The sequence below is a fragment of the Dasypus novemcinctus genome, chromosome 5 (genome assembly GCF_030445035.2).
Source record: "Dasypus novemcinctus isolate mDasNov1 chromosome 5, mDasNov1.1.hap2, whole genome shotgun sequence".
NCBI lineage: Eukaryota > Metazoa > Chordata > Mammalia > Cingulata > Dasypodidae > Dasypus > Dasypus novemcinctus.
The window spans coordinates 59,590,604-59,618,462 of NC_080677.1; the positions used below are offsets into that span (position 1 = coordinate 59,590,604).

At 37.3% G+C, this 27,859-nt stretch overlaps 1 protein-coding gene across 1 annotated transcript; it reads left to right on the forward strand.

The window, feature by feature from the left end:
* The first annotated feature begins 21,935 nt into the window (after positions 1-21,935).
* On the forward strand, positions 21,936-26,693 carry SAMD9 (sterile alpha motif domain containing 9). Its single transcript, XM_012518474.3, has one exon. The coding sequence runs from the start codon at positions 21,936-21,938 to the stop codon at positions 26,691-26,693; it is 4,758 nt and encodes a 1,585-aa protein (XP_012373928.2).
* Positions 26,694-27,859: the final 1,166 nt, after the last annotated feature.

Consider the following 27,859-nt stretch of genomic DNA (forward strand, 5'->3'; position numbering starts at 1 on the left):
TAGAAAATCCTGAAACATCCACAACAAAGTTTCTAGAATTAATAACCGAGTTCTGCAAAGTGGCAGGATACAGGGTTACTATGCAAAAATTACACTACCGATATGCAATCTGAGGAGGAAGTCAGAAAAAAATTCCATTTATAATAGCAACTAAAACAATCCAATATTTCAAAATAAGTCTAACCAAGGACATAAAGGACATGTATTCAGAAAACTATAAAACATTACTAACAGAAATCAAAGAAGACTTAAAGAAAAGGAAGGACATTCTGTGTTCATGGATTGAAAGACTAAATTTCATTAAGATGTCAATTCTACCCAGACTAATTTACAGATTCAATGCAATCCAAATAAAAATCCCAAAAGCCTTTTTTTGGCAGAAATCAAAAAGCCAATAATCAAATTTATTTGGAAGGGTAAGGGACCACGAACAGCAAAAAAAAAAAAAATGTCTTAAACAGGAAGAATGAAGTTGGAGGACTCTCACTTCCTGACTTTAAACCATATACTTAGCTACAATAGTGAAGAAAAAACAAAACAAAACCAGCATGGTACTGGCATAAGAACAGACAGATTGACCAATGCAACAGAAGGAAGAACTCAGAAACCCTCACTTCTAAAGTCAAGTGATCTTTGACAAGGCTATTAAGCCCACCCAGCTGGGCCAGAATAGTCTACTCAACAAATGTTGCTGGGAGACCTGGATAGCCACATCCGAAAGAAAGAAAGAGGACCCCTATCTCAAACCTTATACAAAAATTAACTCAAGGCAGTGGACTTGGCCCAATGGTTAGGGCGTCCGTCTACCACATGGGAGGTCCGCGGTTCAAACCCCAGGCCTCCTTTACCCATGTGGAGCTGGCCCATGCACAGTGCTGATGTGTGCAAGGAGTGCCATGCCACGCAGGGGTGTCCCCTGAATAGGGGAGCCCCGCGCGCTGAATAGGGGAGCCCCGCGCGCAAGGAGTGTGTCTCGTAAGGAGAGCCACCCAGCGCGAAAGAAATTGCAGCATGCCCGGGAATGGTGCTGCACACACGGAGAGCTGACACACAAGATGATGCAACCAAAAGAAACACAGATTCCCATGCCACTGACAACAACAGAAGTGGACAAAAAAAGACGCAGCAAAATAGACACAGAGAACAGACAACTGGGGTGAGGGAGGGGAGAGAAATAAATAAATCTTTTTAAAAAATTAACTCAAAATGGATCAAGGACTTAAATATAAAAACAACAACCATAAAACTCCTAGAAGAAAACGCAGGAAAACATCTTCAAGATCTTGTGGTAAGTAGTAGTTTCTTAAACTGTACGCCCAAAGCATGAGCAAAAAAAAAAATTTTAAGATAAATGGGACCTCCCCAAAATTCAACACTTTTGCACTTCAAAGGACTTTGTCAAAAGAGTGAAAAGGCAGCCAACTCAATGGGAGAAAATATTTGGCAATCACATATCTGATAAGAGTTTAATAACCATGATGTATAAGGAGATCATGAAACTCAACAATAAAAAGACAAAGTATCCAATTAAAAAATGGGCAAAAGACAATTGTCCAAAGAAGAAATATAGATGACAAAGAAACACATGAAAAAATGTTCAGTATCACTAGTGATTAGGGAAGTGCAAATCAAAACTACAATGAGATATCATTTCACACCTATGAGACTGGCTGCTATTAAAAAGTGGGAAAACTGTAAATAGTGGAGAGGATGTGGAGAGATAGGAACACTTATTCAAGTTGCTGGGAATGTAGAATGGTACAGCCATGTGGAGGACCTAAAGAAGGTCCTAAAGTAGTTGAATATAGACTTGCCATGGGACCTGGAAATACCATTGCTAGGTATATATCCAGAAGAACTGAGAGCAGTGACACAAATAGATATCTGCACACTGATGTTCATAGCAGCATTATTCATGATAGCCAAAAGTTGGAAACAATCCAGGTGTCCACCAAATGATGAATGGATAAACAAATTGTGGAGTATAGATATGATGGACTATTATGCAGTGGTTAGAACAAATGAAGTCATGAAACATATGACAACATGGATAAACCTAGAGGACCATTATATTGAGTGAAGCAAGCCAGACACAAAAGGAAAAAATACTGTATGATTGCCCTATTATGAATTAAATATATTATGTGAAATATAAACATATTATGTGAAATATGAATATGGGTAGAATTACATACATAAAACCATTTTTCCTTGAAACTGAACAAATGCAAGTTAATACTACACAATATTAATATCAGACACACACACGCACTAAAAAAACATTATACTAAGTGAAGGAGACCTGACACAGAGTACTATGTATTGTATGATTCCATTTATATAAAATATAAATATAAGTCAGTTCATAAAGATGAAAGGAGATTAGTTGTTACATAGGTCTGAGGAAGGAATGCTAAGGGGTTTGGAGTCTTTCTTTTTGGAGTAATGAAATTGTTCTAAAATTTTTGAGATAATGAATATACAACATTGTCATTATACTAAGAGCCATTTGATTATACACTTTGGATAGAATGGTCAGAAACAGCAGTTATGTATAGAGGGGTAAGCATAGGGAGATTGAGAGGTGAGGAATTATCTTGTTTGTTTATTTGTCTTTTTTGTTTATTATTATTATTATAGAAATAATGAAAATGCTCTAATAATGATTGAGGTGATGAATGCACAACTGTGTTATTGTAGCAAATACCATTGGTTGTGACACCTTGGATGAATCGTATGCTTTATTAATATGTATCAATAAAACTGACTTTTTAAAAAGTAAGAGTAGGAAGGAAGAAAAAAAATTTTTTAAGTTAAATAAAGGGAAAAAGTTATATCATACTAACATAATGAGAAGAAAGGTGGAATGACTTTATTAACATCAAAGTTTATTTTAGAGCAAAGAATATTCTAAGAAATAAAGATCATTTCAGAATGATAAAGGAATCAATTCCTCAAGAGTTCAGAACAGTTTAATCACCTACTAACAAAACCTCAAAATGCATGAAGAAAAATGGACAGAAATACAAGAATAAATACATTCAGAATTATAGACAGAAAGTTCAACATACCTCTTCAATAACTGAAACAAGAAGAGAGAAAATCAGTAAGACTAGACTTGAGCAACACTATCGACAAAACTAACCTAATTGACATTAGAGGACACTGTACCAACAAAGGCAGAATACACATTCTTTTCAAGTTCACAAGGAACATTTAGCAAGATTGAACATATTCTTGCCAAAAACCAAGCCTTCAAGAATTTTAAAAGATTCAAGTCACATAGAGTATGCTATATGACCACAATAGAATTAAATTAGAAACCCATGACAGAAAAGTCTCTGGAAATTCACCAGCTCTTTAATAAAATATAATATCTATTCAAAAATGTTTTTAAACTCCTCTCATCAGCAAACTAGGAATAACAGGGAACTTGCTCAATCTGATAAATGGAGTACAAAAATCCTACAGCTATCATCATATTTATTAATGAAATAATTGAAACTTACTCCCTAATATCAATAACAAGACAGAGGTATCCACACATGCCACTGCTATTTGAAATTGTGCTGGAAGTCATAGCTAGTGTGATTAGGAAAGAAAAAGAATTAAAAGCCATACAGATTAAAAGAAAGAAATTAAACAGCTCCTATTCATAGACCACGTGGTTATCCCATGTACCAAAGCCTAAGGAATCTACAAAAATTTTGTCAAAATAATAAACGAGTTTAGCAAGTTTGCAGGTACAAGATCACCACTGAGAACTCACTCATGTTGATATTTACTAGCAATGTATAATTGGATATGGAAATTTTAAAAGACCTACACCATTTCAATAGCTCGGAAATGAAATACTGAGATAGAAATCTATGAAAACATTATAAGATCTCTATGCTGAAAACTACAAAATACATATCAAAGAAACAAAAGAAAACCCAAATAAATGGACAGATACACTGTGTTCATGGATTGGAAGTATCAATATAGTAAAGACATCAATTCTTCCAAATTGATCTACAGATTTAGTGCAATACCTATAAAAACTCCCAACAGAATTTTTATAGATACAGGAAAGACAATTATAAAATTTATATGGAAAGGTAAGGAGCTAGAATAACTAAAACAATTTTTTAAAAAGAATTGAATTGGAATAATTATACTACTCAACACTAAAATTTACTCTAATGTTACAGCAATAAAGACAAGGTGGGATTGCTGAAGGGATAGACACCTACATTAAGGGAACAGAGTAGAGTGCAGAAACAGACCCATACTAATATGGTCCTTTATTTCTTACAAAGGTGCAAAAGCAATTCAATGGAGAAAGAATAGTCTTCCAAAAAATACTTCTGGGCATTATTGGACATCCATAGGGGAAAAATGCACCACACCCTAAACCTCTCACCTTATACAAACATTAACTCAAAATAGACCTAAGTGTAAAACATGAAATTATATAACTTTTAGAAAAAACAGAGAAGAAAATCTTTATGACTTGGGTTTGTGGGAAAAGTTCTGACAAGATCTATAAAAGAAAAAATTTATAAATTGGACATTATCAAAATTAAAAACTTTTGCTCTATGAAAGATATTATCAAGAGAATGTGAAGACATGCTACAGACAGGGAGAAAAGATTTTTAAAGCACATATCTATCAAAGGACTTAGATATAGAATATATATATATACACACATACACACACACACACACATATATATATTAACCCTCAACAATTAGAAAGCTATTGAATACAAAAACAGGCAAAGACTTGAACAAACATTCCTCTGAAGAGGATATAAGGGTGGTGTGATGGTTTGGAGCTGTATGTTTTTCAGGAAAACAAGTTCTTAAACTTAATCCATTCCTGTGTTTTGTACCCACCATAAGGAGGACCCTTTAGATGAGGAAACTTCAGTTAAGACGTGGCCCACCTCAATCAGGTTGGGTCTTAATCCTATTACTGGAGTCCTTTATGAGTGGAATGAAATTCAAACAGGCAGAGAAAAAGGCACAGAGGGAGCAGCCAGAAGTTGAACATCAGTGAAACCTGCAAGAGAAGGGACAGACCAGGAGAGGCCACAATGTGCTTTGCCATGTGACAAACTAAGGAGCAAGGACAGCAGCAGCCAGCCCCAGAACACCACAGTCTTCAAGGAGAGATTATCACCTTGATGATGTCTTAATTTGGACTAACCTCAAAATCATGAGCCATTGTTTAAGCCATCCCTTTGCTTGAGCAGCCAAGGAAACTAAAACAGGTGGGAAACAGTACATGAGATCCTCAACATCATTAGTCATTAGGTAAACGCAAATTAAAACCATGATGAGCTACCCCTATTTATCTATTAGAAAAGCTAAAATTAAAAATATTGATAATATCATTAAGATGGCAATCCTACCCAAAGCAATTTATAGATTTAAAGCAATCCCAGTAAAAGTTTCAACAAGTTGCTTTGCAGAAATGGAAAAGTCAATAATCAAATGTATTTGGAAGAGTGAGGGGCCCTGAATACATAAAGAAATCTTGACAAAAAGAAGAATGAATTTAGAGGACTCACACGTCACAATCTTAAAACTTATTACAAATCCACAGTAATCAAAACAGCAATGGTACTGGCATAAGGACAGACATATAGCCCAGTGGAATTGAATCAAGAGCTCAGAAATTAACCTTCACATTTATATCCAACTGAATTTTTTTTTTTTTTTTTTTGGCTACTGGAGGCAGGGATTGAACCTGGGACCTTGTTTGTGGGAAGCTGGTGCTCAACCACTGAGCCACATCAGCTCCCCTGAGTTGTTTTTGTTTTTGTTTTCTTTCTTTTTTTTTTTTTTTAGAAGGCCCTGGGCACTGAAGCCAGGACCTCCTATGTGGGAAGCAGACACTCACCTGCTTGAGCTACATCTGCTCCTGGGTCAGTTACCAATGCCTCCTAAAGAAGATGAGCAGACACAATGAGCTGATGCAATGAGTTAATGAATGAGCAGACACAACAAGCAGGAAGTGGACGTGGCTCAAGCAGCTGGGCACCTGCTTCTCAGATGGGCGGTCCTGGGTTCAGTTCCCAGTGCCTACTAAAGAAGATGAGTAGACACAATGAGCAGACAATGAGCAGAGACAATAAGCAGGCACAATGAGCAGAGCAATGTGCAGAGACAACGAGCAGACAGAGCAAGCAGACAATGAACAGACAGATGAGGGAGCCATCTCAGGTAAGGAAATGGTATAATCACTTTGTAAAACAGCTAAGCAGTTTCTCAAAATGTTAAATATATACCTACAGTCTGATCCATTCATGCCCCTACTACCTATTTATCAAAAAGAAATGAAAGCATTTGTCCATGTAAAAAAAATTTATAGAAGTGTTCATAACAGCTTCATTTATAGTAGCCAAAGAGTAGAAATAACCCAAGTGTTCTTCACCATGTCAATGGATAAACAAATTGTGATATATCCATACAATGGAATGCTAGTTGCTAATAAAAACAAATATACTATTGATGCACAAACAAATCTCAAATTAATTACTCTGCATGAAAGAAGCCAGACCAAAAAAAAAATGTTTATACTGTATAATTTTATCCTATAGTAAATGCAAACCAATGTGTAAGATGGAAAGCAGGTCAATTGTTGCCTGGATATGAGGCATGTGAAGAGGGACAAGAGGAAAGGTTTACAAAGTTGAATAAGGAAAAAATTAAGGATAATTGATATGTTTACTATGTTGTTTATAGTGACCATTTCATAAATGTATATTTACTCCAAAACGTATTAAAATTATATACTTTAAATATGTACATTTTATTGTATGTCAATTATTCCTCAGTAAATGGTTAAAAAGAGAAATTATAGCTTTTCTCTCTCACACACACACACCCATAGATCTGTGAAATTCAGAGGACTTTGTCCCTTGGGTGGTCTTTGTCTCCCCTCTGTGACACATTCAAAGCACAAAAAAGTAGTCCTGGGTGCTCTAAAGACTCCCAAAGCCCAAATGCTTGCTGAGCTATGAATTGAAGAATCTGGAGAATCTGGAGAAACTGGAAACGATTACAAGGGTTTCTTTTGAGGTCCACTTCACCTCATTTCCCTAGAATAGAGACTACGCCTCCTCCCTTCCCCAAGAACAACGAGACTAAGAAGGAGACCTGTCATTCTCCTAATTCCCCAAATCATTCTACTAAACCTTTTAATAAAAAGCCCTTCTTTTTGGTGCATGCCAAGGACCCAAATCCCATCAATTTGTCTTTGCTGCCATGCACCAACATTCCCCAGAGCCCGTCAGAAATCTCTTTTTTTTTTTTTTTTTTTTTTTAAAGATTTATTTATTTATTTAATTTCCCCCCCTCCCCTGGTTGTCTGTTCTTGGTGTCTATTTGCTGCGTCTTGTTTCTTTGTCCGCTTCTGTTGTCGTCAGCGGCGCGGGAAGTGTGGGCGGCGCCATTCCTGGGCAGGCTGCTCTTTCTTTTCACGCTGGGCGGCTTTCCTCACGGGCGCACTCCTTGCGTGTGGGGCTCTCACGCGGGGGACACCCTTGCGTGGCACGGCACTCCTTGCGCGCATCAGCACTGCGCATGGCCAGCTCCACAGGGGTCAAGGAGGCCTGGGGTTTGAACCGCGGACCTCCCATGTGGTAGACGGACGCCCTAACCACTGGGCCAAAGTCCGTTTCCCGTCAGAAATCTCTTAAATGTTGGCTCACAGATGCCCACCTCTTCAGCCACTCTTCTTTTGAGAATTTCTTCAATGCCCTTTCATCCTCATCATTCTGCCCCATTTGCTTTGCAAAAACCACTGTGAATTAATCTGGTTTACCAATTGCTAGGCCACCTGCATCCAGGCTACTAACTAGAAAATGAGTAGAGGAAATTATGCTGCAGTTTAAATTGATGTCGGCTAATGTTGCATGCCCGTCTCCTCATTGACCCAGCGTTACTGCCAGGCCTCCCCTCCATGGTTATCTCCACCCATTCCCTCAGCTGGTGCTAAAATCTCCTATTCTAAAATCTATTCCGTTCCTTGTTTTAGTTTCCTGGCTGCTAGCACAAATACAGACAATGGGTTGCCTTAACAACAGGAGTTTTTGGTTCACGAATTCAGAGACCAGAAGGCTCACCTCCTCGCAAGGTCAGTATCTTCTGGCTGGGCAACCATCTTTGGGGTTCCTTGGCTTTTCTATCACATGGCAATATATATGGCAGGGTCTTTTCCTTTTTCTTCTGGGTTCCACTGACTTCCAGCTTCTATTGGCCCACCAAGGCTTCTCTCTCTGACTTTCACTCTGCTTATAAAGAACTCCAGTAATCCAGATGAAAGCTCAACTTGATGCAGTTGGGCCACACCTTAACTGAAGTAACATCTTCAAGAGGTCTTATTTACAATGGGTGCACACCCACCAAAATGAAGACAAGACCAAGAACTACAGTGCACAGTTCAATCCACCACCCTCCTCAGTCACTACAGAAGCCACAAACTTGTATTCCATCCATTCTTATTCCCATTTACAAATGAATCTGTTCTTTTGCCATTCTTTTCTCCTCCTATCAATGAAGACTTATCTTCATTTGTTTTTAGATCCCATTTCTCCTGGCTTCTTTTCTCCATTCCCTACTCTCTTTGCTCTCTTTACTTCCCAAGCTGTGCTTTGTGCATATGGCTGTTCTCTCTGTCTAGTTGTTGCTTATATTTGCCAACATTTTCCATATAGCCATTCTTATTTGTTTCAGTTCAAGAGTCACCTCCACCAGAAAGTCTTCCTTGACAACTATAACCCATGCTTGATCAGATTCCCTCCTCATGGCAACATGTGCTCTCCACTTCCCAATGCCAGGAAGGCCATCCCAGAAGCTCTTTCCTAGGTTTACACCAGTCCGAATGTCCTCGAACAGCATTCTAGAGCTTGGATTTTAAGAGATTATCTCTTGCTTATGAAGTGTAGCATGTGATAATATAGATTAAATTTGATATTTAAATAACAAATATATGTTTACTTATCCACATCTTTAACTCTTTATATGTAAATTAGATATTTCAGTCTTCTCCAGCCTTTATTTAAAACCCAAACCCAACTCCTCTTGTCATCAGGATCTATTCCTTATTGGAGTTCTCTTCAGCAGTATTTCTGAGTATCTCTGGGGAATGTTTGCATGGTCCAGAAACACATCCCTACTGCTAGAAGCCACAGCAGCTTACTCTCCTGCTTCCCACCTCTTCTGCCCACCTGTCCACCATTTAACAGGCTTCTTTCAAGCTGCTGCACTCCCCAACCCCCAAAGCATTTAAAGACCTGTGGACATAGGGTTATTCATTAATTCTCCACAACTCAGCTAAGATGGGGTAGAGATAGGGAATGGGAAGTTAAAGCTTAAAATGTACAGGGTTCCTGCTTGGAATGATGGAAATGTTTTGGTAATGGATGCTGGTGATGGTAGTACAACATTGTGAACACAGGCGGTGGACTTGGCCCGGTGGTAAGGGCGTCCGTCTACCACATGGGAGGTCCGCAGTTCAAACCCCAGGCTTCCTTGACCTGTGTGGAGCTGGCCCATGCGCAGTGCTGATGCACGCAAGGAGTGCCCTGCCACACAGGGGTGTCCCCCGCATAGGGAAGCCCCACGCGCAAGGAGTGCGGCCCGTAAGGAGAGCCGCCCAGCATGAAAGAAAGTGCAGCCTGCCCAGGAATGGCGCCGCACACACGGACAGCTGACACAACAAGATGATGCAACAAAAAGAGACACAGATTCCCATGCCGCTGACAACAACGGAAGCAGACAAAGAAGACGCAGCAAATAGACACAGAGAACAGACAACCAGGGTGGGGGGGGAGGGGAGAGAAATAAATAAGTAAATAAATCTTTAAAATAAAACAAACATTGTGAACACAATTAACAGCACTGATATATATTATGTATCTAAATATGATTAAAAGATAAAAGGGGATATGTTTTTCTAATCCATGGATCTATACGACACAAACAGTGAGCCCTAAGTTAAACCATAGACTTTATTTTTTATTTTTTTTAAGATTTATTTTTTATTTATTTCTCTACCCTTCCCCCTCCCCCATTGTCTGCTCTCTCTGTCCATTCACTATGTGTTCTCCTGTGTCCACTTCCATTCTTGTCAGCGGCACTGGGAATCTGTGTCTCTTTTGTTGCCGCATCTTGCTGTGTCAGCTCTCCATGTGTGCAGCGCCACTCCTGGCAGACTGTACTTTTTTCACGCAGGGCAGCTCTCCTTGAGGGGCGCACTCCTTGCACGTGGGGCTCCCCTACACGGGGGACACCCCTGCGTGGCTTAGCACTACTTGTGCACATCAGCACTGCATGTGGGCCAGCTCCACACAGGCCAGGAGGCCCTGGGGATCAAGCCCTGGTCCTCCTATATGGTAGGCAGATGCTCTATCAGTTGAGCCAAATTTGCCTCCCAAACCATGGACTTTAGTTAATAGTATGTGATAAAAATGTGCTATCATCAGTTGTTACAAATGTTCTACACCATGCAAGGTGCTGGTGGTGGGGTGGTATACGGAAATTCTGTATTTTATGCATGATTTTCTGTGGACCCACAACTTGTCTAATAAAGAAAAAAAAAAGTTGGGGCTACAACACTTAGCAAGATTTCACTAAAGGCTCAATATAAGAGAAAAAAATTAAAACAAAAGGAGGAAAAGCTGTTAGCTACAACTGTTCTCAGAGTTCACAGACCCAGCCCCTCTAAAATGTTTCATACTGGGCTTCAATCTCCTCAGCCCCCATTTCAATAGCCATGTAGTAGGTTGACCCTTGCTCAATTCTCCCAGATGGGATATCCCTAAACATGGATCTTTGACTCATAATAGCCTACAAAACTTCTGAAGTTCTCAGAAAGAACAATATTTTTTCTGAAAAAAAAAAAAAAATATATATATATATACACACACACACATATATAATATGCAGTGATGCCACCCTACCCAAAATGAGGACAAGATATTACATTATTATACACAGAAGTTCAACTTCTCATTCCAGAATTATTTGCTTTACTCTTGAAAAATTAAGGAGCCCATTAAAACACCTTTCCTGAAACAAATTCCTTCAAAGGTGAATTCAGAGTCTACCTACAGAAAACTTATTATAACCTTAAATTACAGATTATCCCATTTCTACCATCTATATTTCAAAAATATTGGGATTTAACTTCTGTTCAGGGAAGTCCATTAAAAAATTAAAATGATCATTTTTAGTCAATTCATTTCATAAAAGTCCCTCCCACCTCTGTTTCCCAAAACTCCAATTGGGGAAACCTGAGTGAGAGTAATTTTTTTTAAATGTTGGATTGAATATTCATTAGCTTTTAATACTATGTATTCTTTCTGCTGCCTCTTCAACTCCTTACTCATGAGGGCTCATGTGCTTGCATCATCTCCAGTGTGTGCAGCTATCCACCTAATCCATAAATCACCAGCCCCACCCACAGAGAAATTAACTCACAACTGTTGCTGGCACAACAGAGACCCAGGAAGTCTCATAAATGGGAAACAGGGAACCAAGACAGCCATTGGGAAAAGTCCACTCTTGGAGAACAGTCAGGTTTGGAATAGGAGCCTGACTCTGCCAGCCATCCTCCAAGTTGGTTTATACAGGTAACTGAGTCAACGCTAGGAAGGGAAATATGCCTAGGACCGTTAGGAAAACTCCGGCCTCCCGAGCCAAGAAGCTTCTTGGAATTCTCATATGTCAATTCTTCCTTCATCTGGGAAGAAGAGAAACAAAATACAAAGCTTTGGGTGATCTGTTCCCAAGGGAAATGCCAATGTAACAAGGAAAAGGAATGAAAGCTTCAGATGTTCTATAAAGTCTTTCTACGTCATGACAAAAATCCTTATGCTTCTACTTTATAATAATTTTATTAGACAATAAAGGAAATGCCCCCTCCGTTATGGGGGTTAAAGAGAAATACTGACCAGATGGTGTTCAGGAAGTTTGATTTTGGACAATCCTCTCTTAAGAAGGGGACCTTCAATGCTTAGAATTTTGCAATAACCCCAAAAATTTTAAAAAATCATACAACTCAGTCTAATAAAAGGCTTAAGAGAGACCTAGAAAGGAGACCAGAACATCCCCTGACCTTTAGCAGAGAATTCCCTTCAAACATAGAACACACCCTCTAACCAGAGGCATCTGCCTCTAGACAAGCCACCCGCCATGGTTAACCCAGGAGGTTCTGACTCATCCTAGAAGCAGGAAAAGGTTGAAGGGTGGAGTGTCTGGTATGTGGGCAAATAAACTGGCCTAGAAAACACCAGAATGCAACAACAGAATCCCCTCAGAAGGTGAGAAAAAACTAGTTTCTGTGCCTTCTAGGGATGTTTCAGGAAACAGTTCGCCCAAGAACTTCATATGCAATAGCAGGACTGAGTCAAGTGGACGGTATGTGCAAGTCCAGATCATGCAATCTCAACCAGGAGCCCTCACCTCCAAAGTTTTGGGAAGCAACAAAATCATACACTTTTTCTGTAAAAAGCACAGATACACCTACACTACATAAACAGACAGTATTATATAAATGATTATATATGGTATATACAAATGATGGTACTATACTTGTGGTATTAAAATTTCATAGGGTTAAAAAAAAAAAAAGCCTAAAGAGCCTCCTTAGAGGGACAATAATGGGAAGGAAAAAGAAAAAAAGAGATTGAACAACACTGGACTGAGTGGTCAGATGGGATGAAGAAAGGAGTTGCCTGAGCTGAAGGTCTAGGAACTGGCATGTTGAAGGGGAGTCTAAGCAACGAAATAAACTAGTGGAATAGAAGCTCAGTGGAGAGCAAAGCATAAGTGAATTCTCATGATCTGGCCACATAGACAGGGACACCTAGGCTTGGCAGCTCAGGTCAGAAGTCCCCTTCCCAGGATGACAGCCATAGGTGGGTGATGAGTCTGCCGGTCATATCTGGGCTCCTCAGCAGCCATGCTCTTTCTTCCTGAGGCTCAGAGTATGTGAGCCCTGGCCTGAAGCACACTACCACATTATTTAACTGCTGTGTCTCTCAGATTCTCCAGCTGTAGATGGAAATAAAAGCACCTACCTCAGAAGACTGTTGTGAAGAGTAAATAAGTGAATGCATGTAAAGCACTTAGCACAGCACCTAGCACATAGTAAGCGTTCCACAAGTGTTCACGCTTGCTGCTAATTCTTTAAATGTTACTTATTTCTGTCGCTCTCACTCAGGCAGTTTTCTACCTCACCCAGAGACTGACCTTAGAAAAGATAAATCTCTCCTCTGAAACCAGAGGGATTTGTATGCAGCACTAACCCAGAGACCTTTGGCATTTATAGGGAGTTCAGGGAAGTCCCTGAAAGCCACTCCTCTATACTTGAGGAAAATAGTCCACCCTTGAAAGCCAGTGAAACTTCTACGTACACCATTCTTCACCCTGAGCTTCACAAGGCTCCTGAGAGCAGTAAAAATCAGTGTTCACCAGGGACAAGAGACCAGAATATCCTGCCCTTTGTCTCTGCCCCTCGTGAAGGCCTCTGAACAGAAAAAAACATTTTAAACCTTCAGATTTTAACCAAACGGCGGCATAGTTGTGACTCACAGGAAAGTCAGAAAGGCTCTTTTTTAACTCTGATCGAGGGAAATGAAAGTAAAAGCAAGTTTGCACATTTCCTTCCCTTCACTTCTCATATACAGCACACTCATTTCTAAGACACACCCTATTACTTCTGAGCCAATTAGCATTTGTGATGAGATATAAGCAGAGTAAAACCGGAACAAAAAAAATATTTGTCTCTGACATTCTAGGAGGAAGAAAACAGATGTCAAATGGATATGGTTTCCCCCTTAACATAGAAGGAATTTGCAAGACAACTTGGGTAAGTCCAGGATTATTAATATTATTTATATATATTATAGAATTAGAAGAAATCTACCTTTCAATATGGACAATTAGAAGATTGAAACATAATCTCAAAAAAAAATTTTTTCCTAAGCCTAGAAATACCAACCTATTTGTTGTCGTGACAGGAGTCTGCTTTATATTAGTTGGAAAATCAATCATAACATTCAATAAAAGATGTAATTGAACAATACATGCATTTTATTGATTAAATCCTCAAGGCATTAGCAGTACCTTCAGAAAATTTAAAGATGTACTTTATATTTAAATAAACATTTAAGGGTATACTTTACATTTATTAAAGATACCTCTACCATTTACTTTAAGGAACAGGCAGGTTCCCAAAAACAAAACTGTCTCATAGTTTCTCAGATATTAGTGTCAGATAGAGGATAGATGATAGATAGGTAGGTAGATAGGTAGGTAGGTAGGTAGGTAGACAGACAGACAGATAGATAGGTAGGTAGATAGATAGAGACTACTACAGGAAGTCCTTAGAATATGGCAGCTCTGTTTCATAAACATCCTGGGTTTATGTCTGATTTCCTCCCAAACAAGAAACAAAATAACGCAAGGGGATGGGGTCCATTCAGGCCCTGGCCCCACTTCCCCAAGCCCCACCTACATGTGTATATTATACAACACCGGCATTAATCAAATCATCTGTCTAATTCACCACTCCATCTCAAAATCTGATTTGTACCATATCTCCCAGGGGCTAGGGGCTAAGTTTGTAAGGTTCTGTGAGGCTCTGCTGACAGAAGAAGTCACAGAGACCGCAGAAAAAGGATCCAGGAAGGACAGGGACAGCGAAGGGACGGGAAGAAAAACCCAGGATGTGAGACTTAGGAGCCAGAGCACAGGAAGCAGCAGAAGGCGCAGGGTCCTCCTCCTTTACGGGTTACAATAGTGAATCGTACTCATACAGCAGTATGAAGTGCTCCAATCTGAAGTGAGTAGTAGATGGAGTAGATGGGTTTTAACAGATGAAAAGGACTTGGATAGGAGGGTTACTACAAGAGGGTGGTGTCAGGTGTTAGGCAGTTATGAACTCAGTGCGAATCAACAGAGATGAAAAAACAAAAAAACCAATCCCATAATTTGGGGTTGCAAAAATAAACTTCTGATAAAACTTTAGGACCTCAGAGGCACAGAATTGAATTAATCATATCTCTTATTCATAACACACCATCTCTGTTCCATGCATGTACCACTTTCATTTTATTCATGATTTATTTATTTCTCATGTATTTTGGAGAAGTTATAGACTTTTTAAATGAATGTAATTTATATAAAATAAATCTTATGAATATGAAAATTTCATATGAAATTTTATGTATTCATCAATGTAAACACTAACCAGATCAAGATGTGAAACATTCTTATCACTCCAGAAGTTCCTCTTCCTAGAACATATCTCTGCCTCCCTAAGAGGTAGCCACTAGTCTGAATTCTCTTGCAATACATTAATTTTGATGCTCCAAGCTCCATAAAAATTGACTTATACAATATATATTCTACTGTGACTAGCGTCTTTTACTCAAAATTATATCTGTGAAATTCATCCATGTTGTTGCCCATATCAGTACTTTAATCCTTTTCATTATAATTGCTAGGTCATAGAGTAGGTATGCATTTAACTTTTTAAAGAAACTGGCAGATAGTTTCTCGAAGTGGAAGAAACACCTTACATTTCCACCAACAATATTTGAGAGTTCCATTTATTTTACATTTTGGCAACACTTGGTTAGCAATTCCTGTGGGTGTGTAGTGTTATCTCCTTGTAGTTTTACTCCGTATTTCCCTGATGGCCAAAGACTTGGGAGCTCTTCCAGATTCCAAGTAATTACAGCCACCTACACAATTGTCAGAAGCTCCATTGATTTCTCTTTCTCCCTGTATGCCAAGTCTGGTCCTCAATCCCAGCCCAGAATCAGCAAATACCATGAAGTTTATTTAGGGAAGGATCTTCCCTCTCTGAAATTTTAGTCCGTGCGGTCCTTGTTACCTCTACACCTCTATGACGACTTCAAAAATACAAGCTTTTCCATGTATTTTGTTTTTTCCTTGTTGTTACTGTGGGAGTGTTGGTGGCCTGTTGCAACCATCACATTGTGAAGTGGGATGACTTCCATTTCTTCTCAAGTCTGCATTTTAGTAAGTTAGATTTTTCAATGAATTTGTTCACTTCACCATAGTTTTCAGATCTATTCATGTAAAGTTGATCGCAGTATCTGCATATCTTTTTAAATTTACTACTTCTGATATTGTCTATTTGTGCCATCTCTCTCTTTTATTTCCCAGTTAATCTTTCCATAGATGTGCCAATTTTATTACTTTTTATGAAGAAGAAGTTTGGGGCTTTGTATGACCCTTTGTATTATAACTTTGCTTTCCATTTTATTGATTTCTTTTCTAATCTTCCTTTTTTCCCTTCCTTCCAATTACTTTGGGTTTATTCTGTTTTGTTTTGTTTTTTTCCTTTGGACTTCTTAAATTGAAATTTAGTTTATACTTTTCAGGCTTCTATTTTTATAAAAGCATTTAAAGTTATAAATACCTCCCCAAATACTGTTTACACTGTATTACACAAGTTTTGATATGCAGCATTTTCACTACTGTTCAGTTCAAATATTTTTCCTCTTATGTATATGCCATTGCATTTTTCTACTTTTTGTTTAAATTTTTTATTTTGAGATACATGTTGAAAGAAACAATGAGATACTGAGTATCCTCTATTTATGATCACTGATATGCTCATATGAATTTTCTTTTGTATCCTGTAAATACAATAGGTTACATTTATTTATTTTCAAATATTGAACCAGCCTTGTATCTTTGGATTAAACCCTACTTGGTCATGGTATATACTGCTCTCTACATATTCCTGAATTCTATTTGCTATTATTATGTTAAGAATTTTGCTTCTATATTAAGCAAACTATAAGCCTAGAGTTTTCTTCTTTTCTTCTTCTTTTTATTTACTGTCTTTGTCTGGCTTTTGTATCAGTGTATTAATTCTCTTTAATACTTCTTTAAACATTTGGTAGAATTCAGTGAAACCATCTTAAGGTTTCTTTTTTGGAAAGAAATCTGATTTCCTCAGAAGTTATAAGACTATTCAAATAATCTATTTCTTTTTTTTTTTTTTTTTTTTTTTAGGAATTGGTCCATTTCACTTGAGTTGACAAATTTACATGAGTAAAGTTGTTTATAGTATTCCATCATTGGCCTTTGATGTCTGCAGGGTCTGTGCAAATTTCTGACATTGCAAATTGTGTCTTCTCTTTTTAGTCATCATCAGTCTTGCAGGAATTTTGTCAATTTTATTGATCTTTTCAAAAAAGTAGCTCTTGTTTAATTTTTTTCCCTTTTTTTTTCTGTTTTTCACTTAACTTCTGCACTTATCATTATTATTTCCTTCCTTCTGCTTGCTTAGGGATTATTTTGCTCTTATTCTAGGTCTTTGATGTGAAAGCCTAGATTATTGGTTTGAGACTTTTGCTCTTTTATAATGTAGACACTTATTGCTATAAATTTCCCTCTGAAACTTTCCTCTACTTCAGTCATGTCCCACAGATTTTGATATGCTGTACTTTCATTTTCATTCATTGTAATATATAAATATTTTTTATTTCACTTGAGTATTCCTTTTTGGGAATATATTATTTAGAAGTATATGGTTTTGTGTTTAGTAATTTTCCTCTTATCTTTTGGTATTGATTTCTAATATGAGTCCATTGTGGTTGGTGAACACACTCTGCAAGATTTTAATTAGTTTAAAGTAGGTGGTATTTGTTTTATTTGTTCCAGGTATGGTTTATATTGGTATATGCTCCATGGGAAATTGAAAAGACTGTACTTGGCGGTTGTTGAATGGCATATTCAGTACATCTTGATTAGATCTTTTGGCCAATGGTGTTATTGAAGTCTTCTACATCCTTGGTAATACCCTTGATGGTTGTTCTATCAGTTGTTGAGATAAGAGGTACTGAAATCATCAACTATAATTATGAGTTTATATAAAACTAAAAAGTTCCTTAAGTTTTTACTTCACACATTCTGCAACTTTGTTGTCTGCTGCATGTACTTTCAGGATTGTTACATCTTCTTGATGGATTGACCTTTTTTCATTATATTGCATTCCTCTCCTCCCATGTCACTGATAATTTTCTTTGCTCTGAAGTCTACTTTATCTGATATTAATATTGCCACTCCTCCATTTTTAACTAATACTTGTATGATATATCTTTATCCATCCTTTTACTTTCAATCTACCTATGTCATTATACTTCAAGTGAATGTCGTAAACAGAATATATAGTTGGGCCACGTTTTTAATCCACTCTGCTAATCTCCAACATTTAGACCATTTACAATTAACATAACAATATGATAGGATTTAAGTCTGCCTTTTTTTGTTTGTTTGCTTGTTTTCTGTTTTCTCTGTTTTTCATTTCTGTTTTATTTTCCTGCCTTCCTGGGGTTTACTTAAAAACTTTTTTAGAATTCCATTTTTATTTATCTACAGTGCCTTTGAGTATATCAGTTTCCATAGACTTGTTAGTGGTTACTCTAGATATTACATTATATAAACATAACAGTGTACTGGTGTCATTTTACCAGTGTGACTGAAGTGTGGAAACCTTACCTTCCTTTACTTTTCTTTACTGTCCCACATATAAGTATATTAAATATTTTTCTACATATATGTAGAACTATACCAACAGTTTTTGCTTCAACCAGCAAACATTTAGAAAACACAATAGAAGAAAGTCTATTATATTTACCCATATTTTTGTTTACCATGTTCTTTTTTTCCTCCTAATGTTCCAAGATTCCTTTTCTTTCCATTTCCTTTCTTTAAACATTTTGTTAATGGTGGGTCTTAAATTAAATGGTTAATTTAAACCATTCTAAACTTCCTTTAGTCATTCTTTTAAGGTAGATCTTCTTCTAGCAACACATTATCTTAGATTTTCCTTCTTGAGAATGTGCTCATTTCCACTTCAATCCTAGAGGATTTCTAGATATAAGATTCAGAAGTTTGACTGTGATGTGCTTTGTTATAGGTTTCTTTAAATTTATTTTGTTTGAGGTTTTTTTAGCTTCTTGAATCTGTAATTTATGTCTTTTTGCCGAATTTGGGGAATTTTCAGCCATTATTTATTCAACTACTTTTTCAGCCTGCCTTCTTTCTCCTCCCCTTCCAGGACTCTTCTGAAATGAATGTTAGATTTTTTGTTATAGTCCAACAGGTCCTTAAGGCACTGTTTTGTTTTGTTTTTTTCATTCTATTTTATCTCTGTTCAGATTGGGTAATTTCTATTTTCTATCTCCCAGTTCACTGATCCTTTTCTCTGTCCCCTTCATTCTGCTGTTGAGCCCATCCACTGGCTTTTTAATTTTGATAATTATATTCTTTATTATGAAATTTCCATTTAGTTATCTTTTATTTTATATTTCCTTGCTGAGTTTTTCTATTTGTTTGCATCATACCTTGTATTTTGTTTCAAGTTTGCTTGCAATTGTTTCTTATAATGAACTGCTTTAAAGTCTTTGTCACATAATTTAACTTCTGTCATCTCAGTTTTAAAGTATTGTCATCTATTGATTGTCTCATTTCATTCAGTTTAAGTTTCTTCTGGTTCTTTTTATGGTTTAGTGATTCTTTTACTGAAACCTAGGCTTTTGGGGTATTACACTAGGAGTCTCTTGCTCTTATTTAGATCTGCCATTTTACCTGGCTTCCTTGCCACTACTCCAGCAGGGAATGGAGGGCATGTGCTGCCTTGTTACCACTAGGTGAGGGTAAAAGTCCAGATTCCTCACCCATTGAGGAAGGCTTCTCATTACTTCTGGAGTTCTGACTTCTCCACTAGATCTCCATTAATGGTCTCAAAGTTGGGAAGAGTAGGAGTGCCATGCTACTGCTTCCCACATGACACCATAGTAGTGTTGGCTTAATCCCAACTGGGTGGTAGTGAAAGTTCTTATCCCCATTAGGCCTCCTCTGACAGTACCCCTGTAGGGAGCAAGAGGGGTACTCTCCTTAATGCTGGATCAAAGTGGAAGTCCAGGCTCCCCATGTGGTCTCCACTGGTGACATGGAAGAGTATCTTGTCACCACTTCGCAGGGATGAAAGTGCAGCTTCCTACTCAGTCTGCTTTGAGACCACCCTGGCAGGGGTTAAGTGGGGAGATTGGGGAATCTCATTCAACCTGGCCAAGGAAGAATTCTAGACTTCTCATTAAACATTTGCTGGCTCGATGATGATAGTGTTTTTTTCCTTATTATTTAGCTAAAGTAGAATGTTTATTGTTTAAACATTTTCTGTCTTGCTCAGCTGCTCCTTCCCTGGTACTTTGCTACAGTGAGAAGGCTCTGTTGGGGCTATTTTTATCTGTACCCATTGGCATTTTCTGGTTGCTGGCTTCTTCAACTCCAAAATTGGGATATATAAGGGAAAAAACCCAGGGAACTGAACACATTCTTCTCTGTGTACCTTTGCTCTTTATCTACCTAATCAGCCATATCATCAGCTATTGAGAGGCATTATTCTTATGTACTACTTCACAGTACTGGTCCTAAATAATCTATCTTCCATATTTCCTTAGGCTCATCTCCTTGATAATCATCCACTGGGAGGCAATATTCCTATTTATTATTTCACAGTACTGGGTCTATATAATCTATTTTCCATATTTCCCCAGGTTTATCTCCTCTGGTAATTGATTTCTCCCAGAACAAATGAAGGTTTCATTCATTGGAATAGCATATATTTGAGTACTATATTTTTGGGTCCTACTTAAAGATGTTTATTATTATTTGGATTTTGTTTTTTCTCTCCATTGCCATATTTTTCTAGCCCAGATTACCATTAACTTTCCAGTCAGTAGTCTTCCAGTTTGCTGTCCAAATATTAGTACCATTTATTATTGCTCATAAATCAATATAAATACATATCTGATGTCAAATATTATGTGGAAAATTACATTGATACAATTGTAGCCTCCAAGTATACTACCCAGCAAATTATCCCAGAAGTCATGGAACAGAATAGCTTCCAGACCAAATTAAGAAGCTTGAAGCTCATACCTTATTAAATCAATTAAAAGACAAAACAGAAAATGGGGGTGGGGGGGGAGACAGGTTAACAAGTTTCAGATAAACTATAATAAAAAAAGGTGGAAGGGTCTCATTACCTGAGTTGTGCAATGTTCATATATATTTTCTCTCCCTCTTTGCTCTATCAGTGTCCTCAAATAATTGTGTGATTATGAGAACCAGAGCTGAGGTCTCTCTAAGGGAACATTAATTAATGGCAACATCAGTGATTGGCAACTTTGGATTCTACTTATGTTTTTTGAGTATGGGGTCAGAATGGAAGTCACCAGTGGATGAGCCGATTAATGCTTCAAAATATCAAGTGCCAAATTGGTTCTTTTATACCTTACTATGTTTAATGCTGATAGGCTATACTTACTTTATCTATGTCAATCACAGCATGTTTTACTAACTGTACTTACTTTCATTCTTCACTTTATTTATGTTCCTTAGATCATATATCACTTTCTGCTTAATTTCATAACCTTTGTTTCTCTTATTTTCAGTAGCAGAACTGAATATTCTTAAATAATAGAGCAAACACATATTACAGCAAGCAACCATTAATACGGATGAAGTATCTCTGTATGAATAGTAACTGGAAGAGTCTACAAAACATACTTAGTGACTAAAGAAAGCAAGGTAAAGAGAAGTGTATATATTATGCTACCATTGTCATGAAAAGAAAAAGCTTATATATTTGTATACATGCAAATATATAGTATTTATACTATTTGGCAATATTTCTCTGGAGTAATACAGAAGAAATTGGTAATGGTAATTTTTCCTCTGAGGAGGATAATTAGGGTGGCTTGTAAACCTTTTTGAACTTTAAAAATTTTAACACATACATATTGCCTATTGAAAAATTAATTATTTTTTAAAATTTGCCTATAAAGATACAAATTATTTTTCTTTTTCTTTGTATAGGTATCAAAATGGCAGAGCAACTGAACCTGTCAGAAAATACAGATGACTGGACAAAAGAAGACGTAAATCGTTGGTTAAGAAGTCATAAGATTGACCAAAAGCACAGGGAAATCTTGACTGAACAAGATGTGAATGGAACAATCTTGAAGTTATTAACCAAAAGAGACCTTGTTGATATGGGTCTAACACATGGACCAGCTATCCAAATAGTAAAACTATTCAAAGAATTTCAGAAAATGCCCTCTGGAGAGCCTATTGAGCCATCTAAGAGTAAAAAATGCGGTAAAAACGTTCCTAAAAAACAAACTTTGATGCAAGGCAAAAGTGGAGAAACATCAAAGCAAACACAAAAGGATGAAGAGAAATCAGATATGGCTACTGCTTCTACAATGAGTACAGTTAAAAATGATTCTAAATCACTAAAAAATACGTTTATGGAAAATGAAATAGATGGTACAAAGGAAAGCCAGTCAGTCGTAGAACCAACGTGTCCATCACACCCGTTTGATGAATTCAATGACCTATATAATTATAAACTGCATTTTATTCTACAGCCTGAAACAGGACCACTCAATCTCATTGATCCAATACATGAATTCAAAGCCTTTACAAATACAGAAAAAGCCAAAGAAGAGGACATTAAGATGAAGTTTAGCAATGAGGTTTTCCGATTTGCTTCAGCTTGTATGAATTCACGTACCAATGGCACCATTTATTTTGGAGTCATGGACACACCCCATGGAAAAATTGTAGGGACAAAACCCAATAAAGCAGCACTTATTTCCCACTTCAATCTGATGATTGAACAGTATTTTGAAGAACATCAGGTTCAACAAGCAAAGAAGTGCATTCGAGAACCAAGGTTTGTGGTAGTTTTATTGCCAAATAGTATTCCATCTGACAGATTTGTTATCGAAGTAGATGTCATTCCAAAACATTCTGTATGTGAAAATGATTATTTCCAGATTAAAATGCAAAATTGTAATAACAACACATGGGGGAAAAGTCCAAAATTCTCAGTCTTTGTACGAGATGGGGCCAATTCTGTGGATATCATGAAAAATAAAGCAAAATTCAAAGCATTTAAACTAGATCTGAAAACAATGGCAGAGTCTCGAAGAGAGGCAGAAGAAAAACATAGAGTAAAAACAAATAAAAAGGAGAGTGAGGGACCAAAGCTGGTTAAACTTTTGACAGGAAATAAAGATTCATTAGATAATTCATACTATGATTGGTACATTCTTGTAACAAATAAATGCAATCCAAACCAAATAAAACACTTAGATTTCCTCAAGGAAATTAAATGGTTTGCTGTGTTGGAGTTTGATCCTGAATCTAAGAGCAAGGGGATAGTCAAAGCTTACATAGAAAGCCGAGTAGCAAACCTTCACTCTCCAAGACTATACGAAGAAGGGAAAACCACAAGTGAGAAGATTTCTAATTTGAATCTTTACCAGCAACCCAGCTGGATCTTCTGCAATGGTAGGGTAGACCTTGACAGTGAAAAATATGAACCCTTAGATCCAAGCTCCTGGCAAAGAGAAAGAGCTTCTGAAGTCAGAAAACTGATTTCATTTCTTACACATGAAGACATAATGCAAAGAGGGAAGTTTTTGGTGGTATTTCTGTTACTCTCATCAGTGGATGACCCAAGAGACCCCCTCATTGAGACTTTCTGTGCTTTCTACCAGGATCTCAAAGGAATGGAAAATATACTTTGTATTTGTGTACATTCTCAGATATGTCAGGGATGGAAAGATCTACTTGAAGCAAGATTAACAAAACAGCAAGATGAATTAACAAATCAATGTATTTCTGCCTTAAGTCTTGAAGAGATAAATGGCACTATTCTTAAACTAAAATCTGTAACTCAGTCTTTAAAGAGATTTTTGCCATCTATTGGTTCTTCTACTGTTCTTCTGAAAAAGGAAGAAGATACCATGACTGCCCTGGAAATCCTATGTGAAAATGAATGTGAGGGCACACTCTTAGAGAAGGACAAAAATAAATTCCTTGAATTCAAGGCATCAAAAGAGGAAGACTTCTACCGAGGTGGTAAGGTATCATGGTGGAACTTCTACTTTTCTTCTGAAAACTATTCTTCACCTTTTGTCAAAAGGGATAAATATGAAAGACTTGAAGCAATGATTCAAAATTGGGCAGAGTCTTCTAAACCAACATGTGCCAAAATTATTCATCTGTATCATCATCCAGGCTGTGGGGGTACTACCCTGGCTATGCACATTCTCTGGGAACTAAGGAAGAAATTCAGATGTGCTGTGCTAAAAAACAATACAATGGATTTTGCTGAAATTGGAGAACAGGTCACCAATTTAATCACCTATGAAGCAACCAATCATCAGGAATACTTACCTGTACTTCTCCTTGTGGATGATTTTGAAGAACAAGATAATGTCTATCTTCTGCAGGCCTCTATTCAGACAGCTGTAGCTAAAAAGTATATTCGCTACGAGAAACCTCTAGTTATCATTCTAAATTGCATGAGATCACAGAATCCTGAAAAAAGTGCAAAAATCCCAGACAGTATTGCTCTAATACAACAACTATCTCTCAAAGAACAGAGAGCTTTTGAGCGTAAGTTGAAAGAAATTGAAGAACAGCATAAAAACGTCAAAGATTTTTATTCCTTCATGATCATGAAAACCAGTTTTGATGAAAAGTACATAGAAAATGTAGTCAGGAATATCCTGAAAGGGCAGAATATTTTCACCAAGGAAGCAAAGCTTTTTTCTTTTCTGGCCCTTCTTAATTCATATGTTCCCAATACCACTATTTCATTATCACAGTGTGAAAACTTCTTGGGAATTGCAAATAAAAGGGCTTTCTGGGGAATAGAAAAACTTGAAGAAAGGATGGGCACCTATTCTACAATTCTGATAAAAACAGAGGTGGAGGAATGTGGGAAATACAGCGGGGTACGCATTATTCACCCTTTGATTGCAATTCGCTCATTGGAAGAATTGAATATAAGCTACCACTTGAAAAAAAGTCAAATTATGCTGGACATGCTGACAGAAAATTTGTTTTATGATACTGGTATAGGAAAAAGCAAATTTTTCCAAGATATGCAAACACTGCTGCTTACAAGACAGCGCAATGAACATGAAGGTGAAACAGGAAATTGGTTTTCTCCATTCATTGAAGCATTACATAAAGAAGAAGGAGGAAATGCAGCAGTTAAAGATGTATTGCTTGAAGGCATCCGTAGGTTTGACTCAAATGCATTCATTTGCCAAGCCTTGGCAAGACACTTCTACATTAAGGAGAGGGACTTTAGCAATGCTCTGATCTGGGCAAAGCAAGCTAAAAAGATAGAACCTGACAATTCTTATATCTCGGATACACTGGGTCAAGTCTATAAAAGTAAAATAAGATGGTGGGTAGAGGATAATGGAAAAAACAGGAACATTTCAGTTGATGATCTAACTGAACTTTTGGATTTGGCAGTACATGCCTCAAATGCGTTCAAAGAATCTCAGCAGCAAAGTGAAAATAGAGAGTATGAAGTGTGGGAAAGGCTGTGTCAGAAGTCAAAAAGGAGGTACGATACATACAATATAGCTGGTTATCAAGGGGAGATAGAGGTTGGCCTCTACACAATCCAGATTCTCCAGCTTATTCCTTTTTTTGACAACAAAAATGAACTGTCTAAAAGAGATATGGTCAATTTTCTGTCAGGATGTAGAGCTATTCCTGGGGATCCAGACGATGAATTTAATTTAGCCCTCAAAAATTTTATTCCTTATCTAACTAACTTGCAATTTTCTTTAAAAAAGTCCTTTGATTTTTTTGATGATTATTTTGTCCTTCTAAAACCCAGGAACAACATTAAGCAAAATGAAGAGGCCAAAACTCGGAGAAAAGTGGCTGGATATTTTAAGAAGTATGCAGATATATTTGGTCCCTTGGAGGAATCACAAAACAAAAATTTCAGATCAAAGCTCACTTCGCCACTTCAGGTAGAGAGGTATCGGAGAAGCCTAGAAGCTTTAAAAGCAGACAAATTTTCTGGGCTCTTGGAATATCTCATCAAAAGTCCAGAAGATGCTATAACCACCATGGAAGATATAGTGGACAAATATAGTTTTCTCTTTGAACAATGCACTTTCAGAATCCAGCTAAAGGAAAAGCAAAATTTCATCCTGGCCAACATCATCCTCTATTGTATTAAATCTACTTCCAAATTATTGAAACCAATTAAAAAACTGAAAGATCAACTTAGGGAAGTCCTACAGCAAATAGGTCTGACGTATCGCTTTTCAGAACCTTATTTCCTAGCTTCCCTCTTATTCTGGCCAGAAAACCAACAACTAGATCAAGATTCCAAACAAATGGAAAAATATGCTCAATCACTGGAAAATTCTTTCAGGGGGCAATATAAACATATGTATCGCACCAAGCAACCAATTGCATATTTCTTTCTTGGAAAAGGTAACAATATGAACAGGCTTGTTCACAAAGGAAAAATTGATCAATGCTTTCAAAAGACACCTGATATTAATTCCCTGTGGCAGAGTGGAGATGTATGGAAGGAAAGAAAAGTCCAAGAACTTTTACTTCGCTTAAAGGGCCGAGCTGAAAACAATCGTCTATATATAGAATATGGACTCAATGAAAAAATCACAATACCCATCACACCTGCTTTCTTAGGTCACCTTAGAAGTGGCAGAAGTATAGAAAGAGTGTCTTTTTACCTGGGATTTTCCATTGGCGGTCCACTTGCTTATGACATTGAAATTGTTTAAAAGCCTAATCTTATCCCTCCAGAAATGTGGTCACAGTAACATGTTGGATCTTTTTTTAAGCTCCAAGAACTTTAAATGGTAAATTTCTAGGCACAGTCTCTTTTATGTAATAGTTTAAGCCCTACCCACACAATAGTTAAAGTTTGTTATGAGTCCTACAAAGACTCTGTTAATGGATAAAGGAGTGAGATTTATGGAAAGTAGCAAATCTCTTTCTTAATTTGGATAAACCAAACGAATTTATTAGCTGATCAGGGAAATTTGAACTTGGACTGGATATTTGATGATATTAAGGTACTATTACTGATTTTAGGTGAGATGATATATGATTACGTTTTTAAAAGAGTTATCTTTAAAGATACGTGCAAAGTATTCATGAATAAATAATATAATCTAGGGTTTGCTTCAAGGTAATTCAGGGTCTGGGGTTGGTACAGGAGAGTAGAAAGGCAATATAGGTGCAACCAGATTGAACATGAGTTAATAATTGTAAGGCTTGGTGATGGCTACCTGGAGTTCTGTTATACTATTCTTTGTGCTTTTGTCTGTGCTTTTGAAATTTCTGTACTAAAACATCTACAAAACAAGAATAAACAAAAAAAAATTTATTTTTGTCTTCATAATCCCTTTAGAATTTTTTCTCTGGGGGAAATCTATCCCTTGCACTTGCCTGAAATTTCAGCTCCATGTCTCATTATCTCACTTTTGTTTAAAAAAAAAAAAAAAAAGAAAGAAAATCTTCTAGTTTCAATGTAGAAATTAGGATGTCCAGTCACATTGTTCTCTGGAGCCACTCCACTCTGCCCGGGATTTCTAGCAGTTCAGTCTGCACACTACTGTCTCTGTTTGAGTCCTCTTGCCCTTCCAGGTGATCACTTGAACTAAATTAAACCAGATTAGGAAGATGTTCTCTCTCCATGACCTACCTTGGGACCCTGGGAACCACCCCTGGATGTTTGTTCTACTGCTGGCAGGGAGTGCAGCTAATTTCAGTCTAGGGAACAGCATGCCCCTAAAATAGGGAATACCAGTTAAGCTCTCTGAGAAAGCAGACCTGTTGAAGCCCTTCTCTCTAGTCTCAAGATGAGTTCTGGTGTGAGCTGGTGAGAAATTTTTCCAAAGGGACTGCTTCATAAACCCTCTCTTCCTCAATGCCCATGGTGGGC

What these genes read in the sequence shown, in the direction of transcription:
- SAMD9 (XM_012518474.3), top strand. Translation starts at nt 21,936, where the DNA reads ATGGCAGAGCAACTGAACCTGTCAGAAAATACAGATGACTGGACAAAA.